Source organism: Onychomys torridus, chromosome 13, assembly GCF_903995425.1.
Source record: "Onychomys torridus chromosome 13, mOncTor1.1, whole genome shotgun sequence".
NCBI classification, from domain to species: Eukaryota; Metazoa; Chordata; class Mammalia; order Rodentia; family Cricetidae; genus Onychomys; species Onychomys torridus.
The window spans coordinates 65270023-65286526 of NC_050455.1; the positions used below are offsets into that span (position 1 = coordinate 65270023).

General features: G+C 41.7%; 1 protein-coding gene across 1 annotated transcript; it reads left to right on the forward strand.

The window, feature by feature from the left end:
• The first annotated feature begins 4151 nt into the window (after nt 1–4151).
• On the forward strand, nt 4152–16271 carry Ier3ip1 (immediate early response 3 interacting protein 1). Its single transcript, XM_036204849.1, has 3 exons — nt 4152–4341; nt 14268–14369; nt 15136–16271. The coding sequence occupies exons 1-3, from the start codon at nt 4251–4253 to the stop codon at nt 15189–15191; spliced, it is 249 nt and encodes an 82-aa protein (XP_036060742.1). The 5' UTR covers nt 4152–4250; the 3' UTR covers nt 15192–16271.
• Nucleotides 16272–16504: the final 233 nt, after the last annotated feature.

The following is a 16504-nucleotide window of genomic DNA, read 5'->3' on the forward strand; positions in this document are numbered from 1 at the left end:
TCAGCTGAACTGTGCGGCTCAAAGCCTAAAAGCTTAACCAGCCAAATGTTTGTAGTTTCCGGTCTTCACGCCTTATATATCTTTCTCTTTCTACCATCATTCCCTGGGATTAAAGGCATGAGTCCAAGTTTGGCTGTATCCTTGAACAGAGGGATTTCTGCCTCTGGAATGCTAGGATTAAAGGCATGAGTGCCACCATTTTCTGGCCTCTGTACCCAGTGGCTGTCTTTTCCCTGACCCCAGATAAATTTATTAGGGTGCACAATATTTCGGGGAACACAATACCACCACAACTCATCTTAGCACTGACTGTCTGCATCTTTATTTTAGACTATAACTCATTTTTCTTAGTAGGCAGCCTCTCCCACCCCAGCAAAAGAAACACACCTGATTATTTGTGCTCACCCTACTGTACCTCTCCCGCCCCCTGCATAATGTAACATACTTCTTCAAAGGTCAATAAATTCCTTTTAATTATTGTTAGATTTATTTATTTTTATATGTGTGAGTATTTTGACTCTGTGTATGTCTGTGCACATGTGTGCCAGACACCCTCAAGGTCAAGAAACTGGAGTTACAGATGGTGTTGAGCTACCACACATGAGTGCTGGGAACCAAACCCAGATCCTCTGCAAGAATAACAAGTGCTCTTGGCCTCTGAACCATCTGTCTATCCCTAAAAGTTCAATAAATTCTTGATGAATGAAAAAGATGAACACATGAATGAATGGGTGAATAAATGATATTCATTTAAGTAGTTTCTTTAATTTTTTTCAATTATGATTTTATTTACTTCAAGTGGTACTTTTTGACATAAAATTAGTCAGCTCAACATAGGTACTTAGGATTAATACCATTTTAAAATAGGTATGGTGACTCATTTTTATTTCCTGAAGAAACTTTCCATCTTAAGAACCTATTTCCAGAAACCCTTTATAATTCACAAGCTTTCAGCTTGCAGATGGCTTCATTTGAGTCTTGTAGCAGAAATAGCTTATACGTGTCCACAAACATGAATGGAGCTCACTTGTGGCATTTTTCTATTTTGGTCCAATGCTGACCCAAATAGAAGCCATTTGGGTGAATTCTGCTGCTGTAAGCCCATTTAAACTCAGGGTTGCTCTTGTAAATAACAGGATTAAAAGCAAACATACCTCAGTCACCATTGATTCCCTTTGCAGACACAGATAAGAAAATAAATATATCTACTAAATATATTACCAGGACAAAAATATTTTAAAAAAATCCATTTTTGTCAAACTTCAAACTGAGTTTAAATTTTAATAAATTACAATTAATATTTCTCTCCATGGGCTATTTTTTAATGACTGCAGGAATAGAGATGCTGAGATTTAAAACCAGAAAATCAAACAGTTTATGGAAAGAGTCTTCTAAGATCTAACTTGGGGAAACAATTACCTCATTGCTCTCATAGTCAGTGAAAGGTTTTAGGCAGTGTAAATACAGTGACTGTTTCTTTAATCAGTCAGTGTTTTCATTTTTCTCCTATGATTTGGCTCAGACAGGACAATGGAAATATAAAAATGTGGAGAGTTCCATGGGACAGATGACCCAAACTCTCCCAACAAAGAACTTCTTTTCATTCTTTGGTTTCGTAAGTACTTAGGATGCTCTAGGAAGAATTCATTGAGAAAGAGGAAGCCCTTCCCAGGACACGCAAGCTTGTTTGGAGGGCAACCTCACAGAGCTACACGCAGAGGCGATGGGAGCTGAGACCAGGATTTCAGTTGATGAGAAGGTGGGAAGCAGTTAGAAATTAAGTCATGAGAGCATGGCTTCAGGCTTGGTGTGGAAGCAGTAGCGGACAACTAGTGAGGGAATGTTTGCTAACCACTTGTAACTAATTTTCTACAAGTGGAGAGAGAATGTTTGCTGTGTCATCCAGTGGTAGGAGGGCAAAGAGACAGGAATCTGCCCTTTTATAATGAACTGGCTTTTGAATTAACAGTATTAACCTATTCACAAGCAGAGCCCTCGTGACCTAATTGCTTCCTAAAGGCCCTGTATTCACCTTGGAAGGAAAGGAGATACACTAAAAAGACACACATGGCCCTCCCTTTGACTACCAGATGACTGAAACAGTGAAGCCTAAAGAATTAACATAAGGAAATGATAGAAGCATTGGTGCTAGCCTGAAGAGGAACTTGCCAGACAAAAAAAGATGTGACACCACTCTAAACAGTTTATCAGGCCATCTTGCAACATGGACCAGAGAGAGATAAGCAATGATAGGTCTGTGATGGGCAGGGCTACATCTTGAGTAGGACTGCTTAGTTATGCACAATTGTTGTCCTTTATTTAAGCTTAAACCCCATGTCAGTATCCCCAAATATGGGCTTGGGGGTCACTGGAGCCCCTCATTTGTTCCTTTTCTGGATGTCTCCCCACCAAGTAAGTTTCCTGGCTCTTTACTCTTGTGGTTTTAATGGGCATACAGGGGACAAGTAGCCAGGCCTAACTTGTTGGGGCTGCCAGGGCCTAGACTTTGACGGGAAAAGCTTGGGTTATAGTGCTGATGTCTTAGTTACTTTTCCACTTCAATGACAAAGCACTGTGACGAAGGCAACTTGTAGAAGAAAACACTTCATGGAGGCTGTTTCAGAGGGTGAGTCCATGGCTACCATGGCAGACTTAAGGTGTCCATTCTCAGGGCTCTGTGATTGCACGGGGAGTGGTTGGTGTAGGCAAGTCCTGCCTCTGGCCCTATTATTTCCTTTTGACAATGTCGAGGCATGAAAAGAAGGCAGGAGCGTGTACCGTCTTTGGAGGTCTCTGCTCAGAGCATGCGTATTATCACTTCCTCATTCTTAGCCAAAGTAAATCACAGCTGAAACCTCAAGTTAAAGATCAGGCAATTCTAAGTCAAAGGCGTTGATACAAGGAAAAGTTAAAACAGAGAGAATATAAAAGGCTCAGTAAGGTAATCTCTAATGTATGTAAGGACCAAGTTCTGGAACTTACTCTAAAGGCAAGTTTGAACCCCATAATTTTATTTCTCTCCAGAAAGCCTTCATTTACCCTGGGACCAAATATGAAAACTGTCTTGATTCTTGTTAAGCAAAAATAAAAACACTGACTCCAAATTTGCAGTTATAAAGAAATTATGGTAAGATGTTAGACGATAATGAACTGTGTTGTCTCTTAGCCCAGAGAGAAAAATCTCAAACAAACAAAACATCCTGAAGGAATTATAAGAAGTCGTCACTGTCTAACCTTGTGAAAACAGTTTCACCTCCAGCAGGAACGTCTGATAGGGTGATTAACAGGAATACATAAAATCTCAAATCTGAAGTTCAGCACCAAGCCACAACTAGTTTAAAACACCAACCTTCAAAGACATTTTCATGGCCTAGTTTCTTTTCTGTTGTCGAGAGACTTTTATTTATTTATCTATTGTTTGTTTGTTTGGTTGGTTGGTTGGTTTTTTGAGACAGTTACTCTGTGTGGCCCTGGCTATCCTAGAACTAGCTCTGTAGACCAGAGATCTGCCTGCCTCTGCTCCTGTGCTCAGATGAAAGGCATACACCACCATGACCCCCTCGTTTGAGACAAAGCACTGGACCCTTGTCAAGGAGAGCTGTCTGGGTCAAACTCCTAGGGCTATAGCCATGAACAGTTAGAAATGTTAATATATCCAAGTCTTTCCATGTGGCCTTGGGTAAAAGAGCTTGCTTTCCCATTCTGTAGGATTTACATTCTGGCTAGAGTTTGATCCAGTTCATTTTGACCGTCTGCATTTCTTCAGGGGTACAATCTGAGCACAAACTTTTCACACAGTTCTTGGGGACCACGTAGGGCAGCCGGGTTCAACAGACAGACACACAATACAAGCTTCACGTGTGGTTCAGTTCTTACAGCCACAGAAAACAAAAAAGCAGAAGTAGGCAGGAAAACAGAAAAATATTTACTTCAAATATGAAGAACACTTTTAAATTATGCGATACTCTACATCTGTTTTTTTTTCAGCCCCTGCCTGTGAAGAATGACTACAGTATCCAGTGTTCGAGACTTCCTGTGGCTCCCGCCCAGGGTGCGCTACTCTGCGGCGGACTCAGCACGGCGGGGCGGGGCTCAGCCAGAGAGGGCGGGGCTCAGCCAGACGGGGCGGGGCTCCTGGGTAAGCGCTTTTGGGCCGCGCGGGCTCCCGTAGCCGGGCGCGGTGGCGGCGCCACGTCCCGGGCGGTGTCCGGGAAGGAGTCAGTGGGGCCTGGGAACTGTTTAGAGTGACCATGGCCTTCACGCTGTACTCCCTGCTGCAGGCGGCCCTGCTGTGCGTGAACGCCATCGCCGTGCTGCACGAGGAGCGCTTCCTCAAGAACAGTGAGTGTCGCGGCGGGGCTGGGGCCTGGGAACTGCGGGGCTGGCCGGGAGAGGGGCGTCCCCGCGTGGCGGCCCGGGGTGGGTGTGCGGGGCCTGGGGCGGGCGGCCGAGGAACCCGGACTCGATTCTGCCCGACTTGTGTTTCGCTCAGTCATATCCTTGCGTTTTTGACAGTGGTGGTGTTACCGATTTTATAGATGGAAAAGCTTCATGGGAGTGTTGACTTAAGAGCTGGGAGCGGAGGCGCTGTGGTTGTTAGAATGACTGATGGGGAGCCTGACAGCTGGAGAGCTGGAGAGGTTGGTGGGAGTTGGGGTTAATGGGAAAAAAGAGTTAGCAGGGACTCCTTTGCCAGAAGCACGGCATTCGATAAGCACGCCCCATTGGGTGTCTACTATGTACCAAGGACCGTGCTGGAGTCCGGGAATACAAAAATGAAGACACGCACACTCTGTGGTTTCTTCGACCTCACTATCAGATCTTCTTGCCAGCCTGCTCCAGCGGCTTCTTGCTGTATAGGGCAGAACAAACAGGACTACATAATGTGAGTCATTTGTTTCGGTATACCAACTGTGTCCTTGGAATCATTGAAACTCAAGCCCACAGGCAAGAATGATGCATTTTGTTTATTCGGAAGAGATGAACACAAATACGTGCCAGGCCTACATAATAGAGGCAGGTTACACCAATCACCTGCCCTTAAAATGGAATTTAAACTAACTTAAAATGAGCAACATATGTGCCAAATATTAGAAAGATGTAGGGTGATATTAACATGAGAATCTGAAAAGGCCTGGGGGAAGTGTGTCTGATCTGAAGTCTGACAAGTGACTAAACATTAACTAGTTGAAAGCAAAAGATAGGGAAAAATATAGAGGCTGAAGTCTTGAGTAGTGTCACTCTGGTGTGGAAACCAAGGTAGGTAAAAATAGTTATTGTAACCAAGGATGTGACACAGCCAGGTTATGTTACTAAGTCCTGTTAGGTGCAGTATGGAGAAGTGATGGAGAGGGAGAGGAGTGGATTTGGAAAGGACCTTCTCAGATAGAGCAGGTAGATGAGTACAGCCTTAATATTGATAATAACCAGTAATTATGTAGTTGTGTGCAGGATTTGTGTTAGGTGTTTTACGTGTGTGTGTGTGTGTGTGTGTGTGTGTGTGTGAGAGAGAGAGAGGGGGGGGGAGTGCAAGGTGCGATTACTGCAGCTCTGTGATATACTTACTGTTTTTGTCTTTGTTTTTGTTTTTGTTGGTTTTTTGAGACAGGGTTTCTCTGTAGCTTTGGAGGCTGTCCTGGAACTCACTTTGTAGACTAGGCTGGCCTCGATCTCACAGAGATCCACCTGTCTCTGCCTCCTGAGTGCTGGGATTACAGGCGTGCACCGCCGCCGCCGCCACCACCACCACCACCCAGTTTAGTTACTGAGTTACTGTTTTTATTCCAGCTTTCAGGTAAGGACTCTAACGCAGGAAGTGAGTTGGTAACTTCTAGGATCACATGGGTGGAAGGTGGCGGCACAGTTGAGCAAACTGGCTCCAGAGTCCATTTCTTCACCTCTGGACTATACAGAAAATGTTCATGTGATGGGTTGAACTGTGTTCTGACTCCATGGTACTATGACCTTTTACAAATTTAAATATGAAAATTTGTAATCAAATTGAGCTCCTCATAACTGGATAAAGTGTTGGGCCTTAGATCTAGTCATTGATATCCTTATAAGGAGAGTAAGATACAGAAGCACACAGACACACACTTAAGGAAGACGACAGTGTGGCCACAAAGGCAGAGTTTGGAGTGGCTTGATTTCAAGCCAAGGAACCCAGGAATTCCAGCAACTACCAGACAGATGTTACTGGAGGCATGGATGAGATTATCCCTCAGAGTTCTCAGGAGGAACCAGTTCTGCTGGATTTTGAACTTATCCTCCCATGAGGATAAGTGAGGAAGTGATTTCCATTAAGCATTAGTTAGTTCATGGTGCTTTATTAAGGTAGCCCTAGGAGACTAATACAGACCAGAAAAACAAGGCAGAATGTATTGTTGGGGAGGCTTGAAATTTTAAGGCCACCCTGAGCTACCAAGTGAGTTTAAGGCCACTGGGCAGCTTAGTGAGACCCTGACTCAGAAGCTGGATATACAGCTCATTCATAGAATGCTTGCTTCCCATGCATAAGCCCTAGGTTCAGTCCATGCTGCTCCCAGCCACACACACAAAGAACATGTTGGACACTAGTAGTGAGGAGGAAAAGATGAAGCCAAAAATTCTCCTAGTTTTCTGGCTTAAGCCACTGAGTGAAGTATCTTTATGGTGCTAGAAAAAAAAAAAATTCAGAAGAAAATCAGATGATGGTGGTAGGTCAGGTAAAACAAGAATGAATGAGTCTGGGCTGGCTCAGTTTGAGATTTCTGTGGGGTATGCAAATAGATGGAGAATAGTTGATGGATTGAAGATGGTAAAAATGAACCAGGGTGGAGATTGAAATTCAGATGTGTTAAGTACAGATGATAAATAAAGCTGTGTGAGGAGATAGAATTATTAGGAAAAGGGGGCTGGAGATCACTTAGAGGTTAAGAGTGCTTGTTGCTTTTGCAGAGCACCCAGATTCTGTTCCCAGCACCCACACGATGGCTCACAGCTATCTGTAACTCCAGTTCCAGGAGATCCAATGTCCTCTTCTGACTTCTGCAGGCACTGTATACACTACATGAGGCCAAATAGAAATAAATCTAAAAATAAAGTACTAGAAAGAGAGAATACACAGAATTGATACTCAAGACTACAAATCTCCTGTAGTACATAATGTGTGAGTGATGCAGAACAGGTGACAGGAAAGCTTAATGGATCAAAACAGAAAACCTAGATATGGTGGGGTTTCATTAGACAGTTTTTGAGCTGAGCAGTGGTGGCCCACACTTACAATGCTAGTGAATGAATGAACCTCCCAGGAAGAGGGAGAGCAAGCTTCCTTCTTCCATGTCCTTTACATAGGCTGTCAGAAGAAGGTGTGGCCCAGATTAGAGGTGGATCTTCCTTCCTCAGAAGATCTGGATTAAAGGTGGGGCTTCCCACTTCAAATGATTTAATTAAGAAAAAGTCCAGTACAGGTGTACCCAGCTATTTGGATTTTAGTTAATTCCAGATGTGGTCAAGTTGACAACCAAGAACAGCCACCACAAGCCTCTAAAGAACATTTGATTAGATTTGAATAGGTACTTGATGACAATAAGGAATCGTGTGTGTGTGTGTGTGTGTGTGTGTGTGTGTGTGTGTGTGTGTGTGTTTTGTTTATGCTCTAACAAATAAAGCTTGCCTGCAGATCAGAGGGCAGAGCCAGCCACTAGATAACCATAGAGGCCAGGCAGTGGTGGCACACACCTTTAATCCCAGCACTTGGAAGGAAGAAGCAGGAAGATCAGGAGTTCAAGGCCACCCTGGGCTACATGAGATTGAACCAGTCTAAAAGAGAAACAGATCCAGTCAAGTGGTGGTGACTCACACCTTTAATGCCAGCACCAGGGAGGTGGAGACAGGACCTCAGCTATTCAGTCTGAGGATTCATAGAGACAAGATCTCACCCCCCCCTTTTGGCTGAGGAATTGGCGAGGTAAGAGTGTGGCTGTGGCTTGTTCCTTTGTCTCTCTGATTTTTCAGCATTTACTGTGGTATCTGGCTCCAGGTTTTTATTATTAGACCAATTAGAATTCATGGTGTGTGTGTGTGTGTGTGTGTGAGAGAGAGAGAGAGAGAGAGAGAGAGAGAGAGAGAGAAGATAGTATTAGAGTTGTTTAGGGAGGCATTCAGAAAATATACTGAAATGTTTGAGTGAAATGTCATAACATCATTCAAATCTAAGCAGAGAAAGAGAGAAGTCCTATGGCTCTGGCATCTCCAATATCTCAGGATCTCCAAGGCAACCCAGTCTTAAACTACACAGCTTCATGCAGTGGCCTCCTTAGGTGTCCATTCAGGGAAACCCCTGACACATGCCTGGCCTCAGCAGCTTTCCTTAGTTGTGGAGCCAAATTCCATATCTCCTTTCTTATATCTCTAAAGCCAGAACTAATGGCCTAAGCTGCCAAGTTCAGCTGCTTGCTGGGGCTGGAACATGGCTTCCTTGTTCAACTATATCTTCACCAGCTTACAGGTTTTGATAGTTTCCTTCACTGCCTAAGCTTGGCTATCCTGGAACTTGTTCTGTAGACCAGGCTGGCCTTGAACTCAGAGATTTGTCACTCTCTACCTGGAGTGCTGGGTTTAAAGGCATGCACCATCACACCTGCTCTAAGCTTTTCTTTAATTCCTTTGCACAAGTTGGAGACTTAGCTGGGTGGGATCTCACCCTGAGGTCACCACTCCTTTTATTCCATTTCTCAATCTGTTTATCTCCTTGAACAGAAGACTTAGCTCCATGCCACTTCCTGGTGCTCTTTTTCTCTTCAAATTTTACATTTTGTAATTTGCCTTGTTCAGCTTGCTCCTTTTCATTATGAATCTTCACTAGAGTTACCACTAATAACTACATGACAGAGTCTACACTAGGCTGTTTTGAGATTTCCTCTGTTGGAATTAACCCAAAACTCTTCATTTTAGCCTCAGGCAAATTTTTGGACAAGGGCAAAAGGCAGCCACATTCTTCATCAGAGTATCACAAAGAACAATTTCTAGGCAACATAATAAAATTCTCCTTTGAAACCTTTTGAGCCAGCCCCACACAATTCAAATAATTCTTAGCACCATTGTCTTTCATGCTCCTACTAGTATGGCCCATTAAGCAGCAGTCTTCAAACACTTCAGAGATGTACAGAATATGGCATTTAAAATGTTTTAATAACATAAGGATTTTCATGACACTGAGATATGTCTGCTCCTGGCAGCACCAATCTACTTAAACAAAAGAAAAAAGAAAAAAAAAAGATGATGGGCATCAGAGAACCTCCATATAGAGTGTGCTTTCAGTGTGGCAAAGCTAGCCACTGGGTAAGAAACAGACCTTGCCTCGGCTGCTAACAGTATGCAGGACAAGCAGGACAATTGGATGCGCAGGACACAAAAGAAGGTGACTGCCAAACTTTGCCAATAAAGGTAGGATAGTCCTTCAAAAAAGTCAGATATTCTAGACCCAACATTGCAGAGGAAACTTGGGTGACCGTCCAGGCAGCCAGATGTCTCTTGCATTCCTATAATTTTGAAAGTTATTTGCTCTGTACTTCCTGTTTACTCAGGTAATATTATATCCTTCTCAGGTCTCTGATGGGGTTGAAGATTAGATAGTTTCAGTTTTCTTTGTTACCAGATTTAAAACAAACAAAAGAGTTCTAAAATGTATAAGGCTGAGAGACGTAAAGGCTTGAGTTGTTTAGGAAAATCTTTTAAGGTCTAAAAAGATATTTCTAGGTAGGTAATACAAATTATGATAGAAAGTGAATTAGGTACAAAACTTTGTACTCACCAAGATAGGATAGATAGTAGAGTACTTTCTCTGAAATTTACAAATACAAATGGACTGAACATTGTGAATGTAATTCTTACCTGATAATTGTTCTTATTATATGTGTTTTACTGTGTTAGAGTTAAACCCTTTCCTTTTTATTTAGACAAAAAGGGGGAAATGTTGCAGGGATATTTGTTTACACTGTGAAGATGTGTCACTGTGGTTGGTTTAATAAAAAGCTGAATGACCAATAGCTAGGCAGGAGAGAATAGGCAGGACTTCTGGGCAGAGAGAGGAACTCAGGATGAATCTAGGCACGTGAGAAATGCCAGCAAAATACTGAAAAAGTTGAACATACAGTACAGAGGAGAGGTAACTAAGCCATGTGGCAGAATGTAGATTAACAGAAACAGGTTAATTTAAGTTATAAGAGCTAGTTGGGAAAAGGCTTAAGCTAAGGCCAAGTTTATTTGTGAGCTGGCAGCCCAAAGAGCGCTTAAAAAGCATTCCATTGCTTTTCTAATCCACAGTCCCAAAGTCCATATTACTTCAAACAAAAGCATGGTCCAGCCTATCACAGCAATACCTCAGTCCTGGTACCAACTTCTGTCTTAGTAATGTTAGGTTTTCTATTGCTGTGAAGAGACATGATGATCACAGCAACTCTTATAAAAGAAAATATTTATTTGAAGTGGCAGCTTACAGTTTCAGACATTTAGTCCATTACCATCATGGTAGGGAGTATGGCAGCTGCAGGCAGACATGGTGCTAGAGCAGGAGTTTTACATCTTGATATGCAGGCAACAGGAAGTGAACTGTCTCACTGGGTGTGGCTTGAGCATATATGAGACCTCAGAGCCCACCTCCACAGTGATATACTTCCTCCAACAAGGCCACAGCTCCTAATAGTGCCACTCCCTTTGGGGGCCATTTTCTTTCCAACCACCACATCCATCAATGTATTAAAAAAAAAAAAATTATTTATCATGAGCAAATGGGATTTACCCAGAATTGCAGGCTTAGTTCAACATTTCATCATATTAATAATGCCAGGCAGTGGTGGTGCATGCCTTTAATCCCAGCACTTGGGAGACAGAGGCAGGCAGATCTCTGTGAGTTCGAGGCCAGCCTGGTCTACAGAGCTAGATCCAGGACAGGCACCAAAACTACACAGAGAAACCCTGTCTCGAAAAACAAACAAACAAACAAACAAACAAACAAACAAAATCACATAACCAACACAATAGGCACAGGAAAAGCATTCAGAAAGCCCAGTACTCTGTTAATAGTATTCATCAAGGGGGCTGGGGAATGACTCAGTTGCTAGTGTTTGCTGCAAAAGCAAGCAGATAAGAATTTGATCCCCAGCGCAATCATTCTGGGGAGGCAGAGACAGGAGGCTTGCTGGCCAGCTACTCTAACAGAATCTGTAAGCTACAGGTTCAATGGGAGAATCTGTCTCAAAGACAAATAAAGTGGGTAGTGATTTAGGAAGACACCAGATTTTAACTTCTAGCCTGTTCATATACATGTACATACACATAGAAAACAAAAATAGTATTTATCACACTAAAAATAGGAGGAAGTTCCCCAAACAGCTGTACATCTTTTATGACTGCGAATACAACATGGAGGTCCTCTCTTGCTATCTCTGTTTACCATTATGCTGGAGATTCTGACCAGGAAAATTTGACAAGAAGCAAGAAGTAAAAGATCTACACTGTGAGGTTTAAAAGGCAAAACTATCTTGTGTACATAGAAAATCCTCAACAGTTCATTAGAAAGCTGTAAGGCTAATAATCCACAGGCTTATTAAGGTTGTAGAACACAAGAAAACACAAGACCTGTTGTTTGGGGCTGGAGTGATGGCTCAGTTGGTAAAGGGCCTCCCATAAAAGCCTGAGGACTTGATTTAAATCTGCCATCCACAAAAACACTGGGTGGCTTGGTGGCCCGCCTGTAACCCTGGCACTCTAGGGGTGGAGACGGTGGAGATAAGGGATGCCTGGAGCAAGCTTGCTAGGTAGACTAGTCAAATCTGGGAGGTCTGGGTTCAAGATATAAGGTGGAGAAGAGTGAGGGAAACACTTGATGTCAACCTCTGGTTTCTACATGCACACAGGTATATGCACACCACACACCAATGCATATCAAATTCATGAACAAAACAGTTGAGAAGTCCTGTGCAGCCTTTAGAGAGAAACTGTCTGTGACATATTATCTCTTTCCCTGGTCCTTCACATGCCGTGTTTATGTTTGTCTGTGGACACATCCATATAGGAATTGTCCATTCATATTTCTTCTCTGGTAGATAGCCATCTCTATAGGCTTCTTTAAAAGCTTTCTTTGTTTGTTTGTTTTTGTTTATCTTTCAAGTTTGTTTTCTTGGGGCTGGAAAGATGGCTCATAGTTTAAGAGCACTGGTTTTTTTAAGTTATTTTAAAATGTCTGTTTTGTTTTTTGATCATTATGTGTGCATGTGTGTGAGGGCAAGCACATGTGGAGATCTAAGGACAAACTCGGGTATAGGTCCGTGTGTTCCACCCTGTTTGAGATAGGATGTCCTGTTTGTTGCTGCACAAACCAGCACTGCTGGCCTTTAAGCATCCAGAGATTCTCCTGTTTCCACCTCCCATCTCTCCATGGGAACACTGGCATTAGATGTGCAGCTGGGTTTATGTGGGTGCTGGGGATCTGAACTCAGGTCTCTGTGCTTGCACAAGTGCTCTGCCTAGTCCTAAAACTGCTGTTGAAGGATTTGTTCATCTTATAATTCGTGTGTATTAGGAATTAAAAAAATGGGGTTATTCAGAGATTTTATGATCCTAGAATTCATATTAAATTCCCTTTTCACGGTTTTAACTCAGTCTACTGTAGTTTAGTTCAATTCCACAGCCAAGAATTCATCTTATCTCCCATTATCCCAGATTAACTCAGTCCACTGTAATTCAGTTCCTTGACCATTTGCTGAGTACGGGGCAAAGTGGAAACATTAAGATAGGTGACTGAATTACAGCCCTGCCCTCCAGGAATTTGTAATCTTATGGGAAATTCTTGAAAGCCCCTAACCAAGGAGAAGAAAGGCCCTATGATCAGTGGGATTTGGGGAACAAGGAGAAAGGGTTTACTGTACCTGGGCCTGGATGTGCCAGTCAGACCCAGATCAGAAACTGCCTTTAACAGTTGATGGGTAATTAGCTGGGCCATTGTCCCTTAGTGTATGTGCTGGGGGTGGGGGGGTTGTCCAACTCACCCTAACATGCTCCACAGTGCCAGTTTAAGGGGTTTGCAGTCCAGTGACCATCGTCACTGAATTCTGAGTTTAAAGAAAATATAAAGGGATGGAAACAGTGAGATTTAAGAGACAGCTAACTTGAAAGTCCGGTATTAACAACTCTAATGGAGTGCACTGTGGAAGCAGAAAACTGCCGAGGCCCTTGAGAGCTGAAGGGTTGGAAGCAGACCCTCAGCCAGGCTTGGGGTCGGAGGTGGGAACTAAAGTCAGCTCTGTGAAGTTGAATTTGAAATTGGTTTCATGCCACAACTGGACAGAAGTGCAGCCAACCATTATTTAACTGTTATCTCAACCCAATAAGAGCTGATGAAGTGAGAGTTTCCTGACGCCTGGCTCTCTCGTGTATAAAATAGACTTGTTCTTTGTCTTTAGGTTTAGAGGTCAGCATGCCAGGAATTAATTAACTCTGTACTCATGTGAGAGTAACAGTGGCCCTGAAATGAGGACAGGAGAAGGACACATTGCTGAAATGAGGACATGTTTTTAGAAGAAAGACACCAAAAGAACTAGTAGATAAAGGATGAAAGTATTTGCTTGGGGAAATGACAGAGGGAAAAGACTCATTTGTAGAGAATGGCTCAGAATGCAGAAATGAAGAATGATCAAGGAAAATGGAGAACTCTGTGCTCTGAAGGCATGCCCAAACTGCACATTAAAATTTGCCCACATGATTCCCAGCTACTGCATTTCCATAGATACTTTATTAGATGATTTAACTTTTTTTTTTCCTTCCGAGACAGGGTTTCTTTTTGTAGCTTTGGAGTCTGTCCTGGACCTCACTCTGTAGACCAGGCTGGCCTTGAACTCACAGAGATCTGGCTGATTTAACTTTTTAATTGAGTTAGTTAATTCTTTGCCCTAGCATATTTTTAGTTCTGCACTGAAAAGATTCCTTTGATAATTTTAAAGAAGGGAGGAATTAGGTTATGACAGTAACCGTCTTTGGTGAATTGAACACCATGGAGTCATTTGAACTGCAGATTATTTTATAAACTCAAAGTGGAATGAAGAGAATGTAAAGGTTGCCACTCTCAAAAGAGGGGAAATAACTATTGAACTCAATATCTTAACTTTAAGATGTATGACTTATACTTTGTCTTTGCAGGGCTCAAACTAATCTTTTAAAAGATGTCTAATGAGGGAACAAGACAAGCACATAATACATTTAACTCAGCTAATCATCTTTATCTTGCACAGTTGGCTGGGGAACAGACCAGGGAATTGGCGGATTCGGAGAGGAGCCAGGGATTAAATCTCAGCTAATGAACCTTATTCGATCTGTAAGAACCGTGATGAGAGGTAAGAAGAAAACTGTGCAGGGCACTTTAAGGTACTGTTTTGGGGTAGGATTTAAGTAGCAAAGCTTTTGAGAGTGGGGACTATGGGGTTCTCATTTGTAGTGGGAACTTTTTGTTAACCTGGATTTACTGCTTGGAGGATGCTGGTCTCTTTCTTACACTGTATCTGATTTCTAGGAGATGGAATGTTACTAGTGACTTCCACATTGTAATGTAGAAATAAAGGTTCTGCAGTTGCCATTGTATTGGAAAATACTTTGGAGCAATATTTCAATCAAGAAAGAGTTCAGATAGCTTGTATTTAAAAACTGAGATTAGAGACTTTTCATGTCTTTATAATAACTTTGGATTCATTGTTAATACGTTTATTATTCTTGATGGAACTGCAGAACTGTATTTCCGCTCAAGTGTGCAGCCATGTGGATGTGCCTGGTCTTCTGTGTTCCCAGAGCTGCACCAGCACCTCCAAAGATGCCTCCATGCATGTAGACATGCAGTGTGGTGGTCCACACCTATAATCTCATCCCTTGGGAGGCAAGGAAAGAAAGTTGTTGTTGTTGCAAGTTCCAGGCCAGCTTGGAGTACAGAGGAAAATTTCTTAGGTTTTTATGATAATGTATTTTTCTATTATTATTATTATTACAGTGTGATTATGATGGCATATTTTTAGATAACTTCCGTCCTCCTTGGAAACTACTTGCTACTGTTTAATTTTTTCTTCTATTTTTTTGTTTTTTATAATAACAAACTTTTTTTTCCCCTTTCAGTGCCACTGATAATAGTAAACTCAATTACTATTGTATTGCTTTTGTTATTTGGCTGAACATTGGGAAACCAGAGACTCAGAAGAGATGCCCCAGAAGTTACTCTTTCCATCGTGACTGGAATATTCATGTTTTAGCAGGCTCATCTTGCAGCTGACAAAAAAAAAAAATGTAAAGTTGACAATAAAACCAGTTTCTATTTATCTGATTTTTTTTAATGTTGCACTTGTAGTTTCAATACAAAAAGAAGAGATCATCAGAGGCAGGAACGCTCCAGGATTGCACACTTGTTATGGTTAAAATAGGTAGAGGTTGTTAAAGGGCTGCTGCCTCTGCCTTATTAGATACTGTTCTGTCTCACAACTCAGGGATGGACTTTTCTCCAAAGTTTTGGAATTCTTTGTCGGTTAGGTATGAACTAAGAGTAATTAACTTCCTATATAAACTTAAAGAGTTTTTTAAAGGAACAATTACATATAATTGACAAATTGATAATTTATTTTGAGCTCTTTGGTTAACTAGTCTACATCATCTCTGCTATAAAGAAATGTATAGATAACTACATGGGGCAGTACCCTGATTTCAGGGAGAATTCTAATTCTGTAAATCAGTTGTTTGGTAACTATGGTTTTAAGTTCTTTTTATGCTGTTGTTGACCTGAACAGTGAGACCAGATTATTTACATATTTTCATTGGTAAAAAGTCTTCCCTTTTTACAACAATGGTTTGTTTGATAAAATCAGTATAACTGTTAGTTGGCAAAAATCAGCTGATACAATCACAAAGTAAGCTGTTGGAGCAGGCCTGAAGTGTTTCCTGCTCCCAGGTCATATTTTCATTTCTTGGTAGAGTAGCATGGTAAAGGTATGATTCTTGGTTGCTCATTCTGTCTGTCAGTAGACCATTTATGCTAGATAACATTTATTTTTGTTGTTTTGTTTTTATGTCCTTTGTGAATGTTTTTGGCCAACCTTGTGAGGTTCTTTGCTTATTCCATAATACTACAGTGAAGTTTTATATGGGAAGATTTAAACTGCAACTATTGTGTGAAATGTTTCAGTTACAATGTTTTAAAGGGGTGGGATGGCATCTTTCTGTATAGGAAAACTTTTATAAATAAAGTTGACTTTTCAACTCAAGCATTTGGTTTGTGCTTTAGTATAAACATAGCACTATTAATTTGTTGATGTCTGTTTTGTTTTTTACTGTAAAATTGCTGAATAGAGATATAACATTAATATTCATAATTCATTTACTTTAGTGAATTGACTGAATTGCTGACATAAATGAAGAGGATCCTCAAAGAACTTTTATGGCTTAAGTTACTTCTAAAACTGAAGCAGGTGCTGAAGACCTGGTCATGTCTCAATTG